Below are 7,500 nucleotides of genomic sequence, written 5' to 3' on the forward strand. Positions count from 1 at the left end.
CTAAAACTGCAAAATGAAAAGTTTGTCGAAACGTTACGCCTTTCACGGTGTTACTCGGCAAAGGCATCAGGCCGATGGAGGACCTCGTCCACCGTGGAAACATTTCTCACCGTTTCATCTTCTCTTCAGTGTCCCGAAGCCCGTCGAAGTCGTAGTCGAAAATGGGACCGACAACCACGTTAAGGCCGTTCCTTTCACTGGCGTACTTCTTTACCAGGGTCTTCTGGAAGTATGTCCACACGCCTGGAGAGGAGGATGGAAAATAAAACACAGAGATGGAGGGATATTTAGAGAAGTCATTAAATGGGATTACACAGAGTTGAAAGAGAAAGAGAGAGACAGAGAGAAAGAGAGAGAGAAAGTGAGAGAACTCTGTAGGTGGCAGGTCTTCAAAGGAAACTCCAGCGCTCCCTGTTCCAACCCAGTTAATGGAAAGCAGACACCTAAAACCATGTGTGAAGTCTTTTCTATACCTCATGTCCTTCTCCAACACTGGAGATATGGTGTGTGTGTGTGTGTGTGTGTGTGTGTGTGTTTTATTTTTTGATTTGTGTTTCCATCATTGCGCAACAAGAGATCGGCTTCTTTTTAACGCCCCACATTTCGTCTCCATTCGCTCCTATAATGCGCTCCCGTCCTCCGGGAAGACGTTCCACTAGATCTTCTGGAGATTTGTGTAAAGTCAGATAGGTTCCTGAGGTGCATTTACATCTTCAAAATCTTCCTATGCCATGGGGAGCAGCGTTGGAACAGGATTGGGAGAAGGAACAATATCATGCTCCTGCATCCAACGGCTGGAAAAGTCTGGTGTCCCAATACTTTTGTCTGGAAATCTTTTTTTTTTTTTTATTCTGTTTTTTGGAGATTGTACTGGTTCCTTCATGTCTCACTGCTTTGTTTTTGTTTACACTAAATGTCTGCACAAACCCAAATATCGTCTGGGTTTTTGTTGTGTTCTTTGATCCCGAGAAACAATTTTGTTTTGCTGACCGACATAAAAGAAATTCACTACTGACAAGTCTGAGAATCAAGCAGCAGTGTTTTACACACACACACACACACACACACACACACACACACACACTTACGTTTAAATGCTGGGTACATCGGCACTGTGTTGGTGATCAGCATGGCTTCGTATCTCGCGTCGTTACTGGACGCCAACTCTGTTAAAAAACACAAAAAATTTCAAGTATTTATATATATAAAAAAAACAAAAAAAATATTCTATATGGACAAACGTTTGTGGACACCTGACCATCAGACTCTCAGGTACTGATGTAGGTGACCTTCATCTAAAATGATCGAGGTCAGATCTCAAGGGTTTAGGTGTCCCGATACCTTTGCCCGTCAGTGATTAAATACGTGACGATTAAAGACTCACGAGGCGGGTAGAGGAAGGCGTAAGAGATCTGCTTGTCTGCTCGGTAGCTGGTGCAGGAGCGGCTGGAGGCCGGAGGAACTCGGGTGTCGGGTCTCACACACGTGTTCAGAGAGTCGGGAAGGACGCCGACGTCAACCTGAAACGTGCAGGAAAAACTACCAATGGAAATGATCCCGATCGATATATGAAATGGAGGAGAGTGCAGAGGTCGCGTTTGGTTCTAATTGTGTTGGGGAGGATGGTACCTGTTTAGACACCGTGTAGGAGGTCCATAAAGGCATGGCGAGAGCTTCGCTGTATCCGCTGATGTAGTCGGCGTGGTGCAAGATGCTGTACTTGGTGGTGAACATGACCGCCGGACGACCGGACGGAAGATTCTTGGAGTCTGTAAAAAAAAACACGAAAGCTTTAAAAGCTTTAAAAACACGAACTAGAAAATGAAGCTTCTGTCATTTTTAATTGGGGAATCTTTATAGAGACGCACAAGCGCGTGCATTACCATCGATAACTTGTCTCAGTCGCTGATTGAGTTCCTCCACTTTGTTCTGTAAGAGACACAGCCACAGTGACTCCAGGTTATAGGCTCTTACCAGGGCCACTTTCAAAGCCCTCTGCCCCCTACTTTTTGAACGCAACTGCAAAAGATTAAAGGTGAGGAGCACTGTTTGGAGGAAGAAAACATGCTTCTTTACTTTGTTTTTTTTTTTTTTTAAAAAACCCTTGTGTTCTATTCACAAAATCGCCACCGGTGTCGCTGTTTATCTGTTTATCGAATGCGGAGTGAATTTGGACACGGAATCCGACGTTCGAACAAACCTTTTGAAAGAATTTCAGTCTGACCACCATTTTTTTTGTTGTTAATATAAAAAGTTTGCTTAGATTTCAATAAGAAGTCAATTCAGGTTTTTTTTTTCCGGCTGAAACAGAACACAAGGGTCGATGTCGATCGACTCGCAGCAATAAATAAATAAATCTTATGGAAATGTTGAAAAAGGAGAAAAAAAAACGGAATGAAGGGACGTGATGATCCGAAACTTTTTTTTTCTGTTACCATTTTTTTGTAATTATTCGAATAAAAAAAAGGGAAAAAAAAGTGCTTTCGGGTTCACGGAACCTGAATTCGCTTTGCTACTGACTTTTTCATCGCAGCTGCAGCCCAGGTCATCGGTCACGCCGCCCGCCGGCCCGAGCGGAGTCGGTTTGGACACCTCTTCAGGAACGCCGGGTTTGTGAACAGGATTTCTCAGGAGGTGGTTCAGGCTTCCATGAGTCCCATTGTTGGGGACCGGCTTCAAACCGAGGAGATCTGGAAGCCAAAGGTTGTGTGATCGAGATGGTTAAGGAATTTTAATGAATCTCCCGAAAATTGACGATTAGCACAACGGATAGCATTCGTACCGCACATGACGTTGTAGAGCTCGATATTCTCGAACGGTGGGATCTTGGTCTTGAATTTGAACATCGGGCCGTATCCGAGGAAAATGGTCTAAAAACAGAGAGCGGATAAGAAACACGGGCAAAAAAAGACGAGACGAGAGCACAGGTACGTACCTGCATGCTGCTGATCTTGTTATCGTAGCCGTGGTCACCTGAGAAGCCGCACTTTCCTGGATGCCGTTTCCCTTCAAGAGGCTTCCTGTCGCACACACACACACACACACATATATAAAGTCCGGAGTTATCCTGTGGTCCTCCTGCTGCAGTCAGCACACAGTTTAACGCTTTGACACACACCAGCTTTCTGCTTTCGCCTTGTTTCATTCAAGGAGAAGATTAAAATCCTTCCTTCATGCTGGAGCCTCCAACAGCAGAAGAAACCCGTCGCTCCACAGCTCTGGTGCCACTGATCAGACGCCTCTGTTCGGTTTGAAAGAACTCATTCAGTCAGGCCCTGATGCATGCCAAGCCAAACAGCTTAGAGAGACCCCACCGTAAGTCTTCATCTCCATCCTCTTTATGGAATGTTTTCAGATGGCTGGGAATGACCTCATGGATTTACAGCGTGGGCTCACAAGGAATGTTTATAAGATTTAAAAGTTGAGGGTTTGAACAGCAGTAAGGAAAAACGTTCATCCCGAACGTTTAGGTCAACGGGGTGTTTCAACAGGGTTTATAGCGGGAGATCTTCAGCATCATCCAACCCATGGAAAGAAGCAGATCTTCACGGAGCGGAAATAATTTCAGGTTACTGCACACGAGGACGTCCTAAAAAATCGTGCGACAGTCCGGGAAGGAAAAATCAAATACTTTTGACCAAAATCGCGTATTGCCGATGGACGGAAACGAAACCAGGAATGAAAGTATTTCTTTCAGGATTTGAAGTTTTCCACAAAAAAAAATTGGAAATGGAAAGTGCTTTAAAATAAGTTTATAATTTAATTTAAAAAAGTAATAAAAATATATAATTAAATGTCAAATAATTAGAACAAAACAACTGCGTGAAGTCCAGGAGACCGATATTTCACAAAGACCTTTTGATGGCGCTATGTGTGTGTGTGTGTGTGTGTGTGTGTGTGTGTGTAATTGGGCACACCTGCACTCACTTAGTAACGGGGGGATGTGGAGATGGTGAGTTTTTCGAGATCTTGCTTGTAACCCTATTTCTTTTATGACAACAATCAACAATCTCAAATCGCGTTCACACTCTGGATTTTCAGCCACTGAATCCAGAATCACATATTTCGTCAAATCCTATTCAAGAATGGTGAACAGATTCATAATTAAAGCTCGGTATTCACCTGGCCACGTGCCATTTTCTCTCCACCATCAGGTGAATCTCCTCGATGCGCCGATTGTTGGCGTAGTGAAGGCGTTTGGGAAGATGCTGTTTCAGGTACGGCTTGAAGTGCTGATCCGGCTTTTTACACTACAACACAAGTCCAATCCAAAAAAAAAAAACCAAGTCACAAAGCCATAAAGGTGTGTCCATATATGTATATATATATGTAGGAGCATGCGTACTCACTGTCAGGTTCGCCACCACGGCTTTTGCGTCATCTAGAGACAGAGAATAGAAATGGCGTTACCGCCTGCCATCGGATATACAATCAAACAACCACACCATCTACTTACACTTCGAGTTGTTGGGATTCCGAGCTCGGATTCTCCCGAGAGAGCCGGGGATCAGAACGAGGTCATCGGTGGTGGACAAAAACGAGCTGAGGAACTCTGTACGATCGCAGTGAGCTTCCTCCATCCCTGAGAGCGGGGGGAGTCAGGGTTAAAAGTGTTGAAAACCTGGTCTTTGTGGAATGGAATGTTCCAGAACAATGCATCATATGCATGACTATAGTGACAACTCCACCACACTTCCTCCATCCTTCTTTCCACCTGCTCCCACCATCTCCCAGTGAACCCAAGACATGCTTCAAGACTTTTCTCTGTTCTGGCACTGCTCCTTAAACAAAACCTCGTTCTATCTCTATTCTCTTCCAACCAGACTTTTAATCCGTCCACCAGATGTTGTAGTTACGCTCTGACTAATGGCGGAACCCCAAAGAGCAAATGAAAAGTACCATGATCTCCGACCACGATGATATTGACACATCGATGGAGATTCATCTGTTTCAGACCATCCATCAGCTGTCCGACCACCTTATCAACCTCCTTCAGAGGGCTGCTCATCTGGAAATACAGAAAGACGGAAAAAAAAAGTTCATTTTGTAAGATCATAACTAACATGAAGTTCTCATGTTTGTCCATGTGGTTGAGGCCAACCAGTAAAAGATGGACGTTTTTCCTCACCTCGGGGCTCTCCGGTCCGAGCTTGTGGCCGTAGGCGTCAGTTTGCCCAGAGTGCATGGCGTACACATAGGGCCTGGAAACACAAACCAACTCAAGTCTCAGTGTTCAAACTAGTTTTTTTTTGCTGTGAGCTGAAGCAGATTTTGTAATCATAATGTCAGAGATGTTTCTGTTTTCGACAACAGCAATGTGATATGAATTCAGGTGCTGTGGATACACTGACCTCTCTGCATCAGGGAGGTTAAGCCACTGGAGCATGGTCAACACTCTTCTTTCCAGTGGAATCCCTCTGCAAAACGTACACATAAAATACTAATGGACCTGATGGTACGAGTTCACAATATGAGCAAAACGTATAGAAACGTCTTCCCAGGAAAACCTGAACAGCAAAATGTTGGAATGATTGAAAGTTTGAAAAAGTTCCGGTCAAGGGTCCGAAAACTCATATTTCCGCACGGAAAAAATGCTTTTTATTTCAAGTCTGGCACAGGAAGTAGAATAAAACATGGGCCTCGAGCGAAAGATCTCGGAACGCACACGGACCCTGCTTTGTGTATGTAAGCCGTTTTCACACAAATTGCTACCAGGATACTAGAGAGGGTCTTTTTCCTCGATCGTGCATAAAACCAAGCCGGCCGTGTTTACGCATGCAAGTGTTTATGCAAGGAAATCAGACTCTCGTCTAACAGGCCGCTGTGGGCAGATGTGGAGGAGGTTGTTTAGCACACATGCTCCGTGCGAGCTGGGGGGTTTCGATTGGCATGTTTCCATCCTTCGAAATGTCAACGGTGTGGTTAAGACTTTTTGTTTGGCTTTTCAGTGAAATGTAGAAGAGAACATTGGTGTTGGACACATTTTGAAGGGTCCAGGGCAGGGATACAGTTACAAAGGCAATCGAAAGAAAAAGCACATTCAAACTTACACAGGCCAGAAGAAGGTGCCAGCCTTCACCCCCTGCTCCACAGCAGTGATCCAGATCTGGAGGAAGAAAAAGAAAATCCAAATGATGGAACTTTTACTTCAAAAAAAATTCCCAAAACCCACAAACACTTTGCTGTGTGGAAGATCTCCTTCTTCAGTGCCCTCTAAACCCTATTGAGCATGAATGTGAATGCTGACTGCACCCCAGGCCTTCTCGCTTTTTCTCAACTCCATCAGTAACTGACTTTACTGACACCTTTGTAGCTGTCACACTCCGGAGTGAAAACCTTGAGCTAATGCCCTCCAGATAGAGCTGCATTCTTCATCCAATTACACCCCTAAATACAACCTCAACGCCACTGCGGTGGGAAGATGCCAATGGTACAAGCAGGAGACTTTAAAACGGAAATTGGGAAAAAAAAAAAATCCGGACTGGTTCGTACGAGTCATTTGAGAACTGTTCTGTATTAAACCCTCGTAATGATGATTTCAATGACCTTTAATGAGCATCATTACGGAGCAATTGGTGCTCACGTTGTTTATATTTGAATAAAATCCCCTCCGAGTGTGTGTGTGTTGTTAATTATCCATACGCGCCTGTTCTATAGTTCAGCTTGATGTTCGTCTGAAAGTGTACGGGACCCAGTAGCGAACCTGAAGCTATAAACCAGCTTGAAAATTCAAAATTCATCAAAGTTCCGCCATTGCTGCGATTATGTTCTAAACTTATCTCACGTCAGGATGAGGTTGTGTGCAGGAGAAACCGAGAGGAGTACGGACTCACAGGTTGTCCTCCCCACCAGCGATGGTTCAGCTTCTCTTTCCCTCGCAGGGTGAACATCGCATCAAAGGAGGGGTCGTACATGGAATTACCCACGATGCCATGCGACTCGGGGTAAAGGCCCTACAAGCAAAGCAAATGACACAGGGGTCACCATCCATCGAATAAAGATCGGATCAAATAAACGGATAAAAACGAGGCGTACCGTTGCAATGGTATACAGATTGGGGTAGGTTTTGGTGGGGTAGATGGGTCTCATGTAGGGCGCATGGGTGCCACATGTTCCTACGAGAACATGAAGACACGGTTATGAGAAATATCAGCCAGTCAGCATGTGAGAAAAATGCGTGCGATTAAAATCTTACTCAGTTTTTCGATGTTAGGAATCACCATGTTGCCCTTTTTCACGTAGGAGGCTTTAAAGCCATCGACCGAGAGCATGATAAGCGGCGGACGGACGAACCTGAAACGAAACCAACACGAGAGATCTTTAGCAATAATACAGAAATGTCGCCTGCTAGCTAGCGTTAGCACCAGGAACCTCCGATGATTTTTTTTTTTGCTTTAATACAATATATAAGGAGAAAAGTTTGTGGACACCTGAGCATAAGACTGGTATGTGGAACATATTCCACATATTTGCTATCACTCTGGTCAGGTTCTGGATGTA

General features: G+C 44.5%; 1 protein-coding gene across 4 annotated transcripts in view; it reads right to left on the bottom strand.

The window, feature by feature from the left end:
• The window catches only part of enpp2 (ectonucleotide pyrophosphatase/phosphodiesterase 2), an 11,863-nt gene that overhangs the window by 1,658 nt on the left and 2,705 nt on the right, over positions 1-7,500 (bottom strand). Inside the window, exons 6-23 of one of the 4 annotated variants that reach the window (XM_046846107.1) lie at positions 7,196-7,293; positions 7,036-7,115; positions 6,834-6,953; positions 6,051-6,106; positions 5,352-5,417; positions 5,129-5,201; positions 4,900-5,008; positions 4,457-4,582; positions 4,350-4,381; positions 4,123-4,250; positions 2,936-3,020; positions 2,783-2,870; positions 2,521-2,690; positions 1,884-1,929; positions 1,630-1,769; positions 1,385-1,520; positions 1,089-1,166; positions 111-243 (exon numbers count right to left, since the gene is read on the bottom strand). In XM_046846107.1, coding sequence (XP_046702063.1) covers positions 111-243; positions 1,089-1,166; positions 1,385-1,520; positions 1,630-1,769; positions 1,884-1,929; positions 2,521-2,690; positions 2,783-2,870; positions 2,936-3,020; positions 4,123-4,250; positions 4,350-4,381; positions 4,457-4,582; positions 4,900-5,008; positions 5,129-5,201; positions 5,352-5,417; positions 6,051-6,106; positions 6,834-6,953; positions 7,036-7,115; positions 7,196-7,293 — 1,764 coding nt within the window. Of the gene's footprint in view, positions 1-110; positions 244-1,088; positions 1,167-1,384; positions 1,521-1,629; positions 1,770-1,883; positions 2,020-2,520; positions 2,691-2,782; positions 2,871-2,935; positions 3,021-4,122; positions 4,251-4,349; positions 4,382-4,456; positions 4,583-4,899; positions 5,202-5,351; positions 5,418-6,050; positions 6,107-6,833; positions 6,954-7,035; positions 7,116-7,195; positions 7,294-7,500 lie in introns of all 4 variants that reach the window. The other 3 variants (XM_046846106.1, XM_046846105.1, XM_046846104.1) reach the window with 3 other exon arrangements.

This window comes from Silurus meridionalis, chromosome 4 (assembly GCF_014805685.1).
Source record: "Silurus meridionalis isolate SWU-2019-XX chromosome 4, ASM1480568v1, whole genome shotgun sequence".
NCBI lineage: Eukaryota > Metazoa > Chordata > Actinopteri > Siluriformes > Siluridae > Silurus > Silurus meridionalis.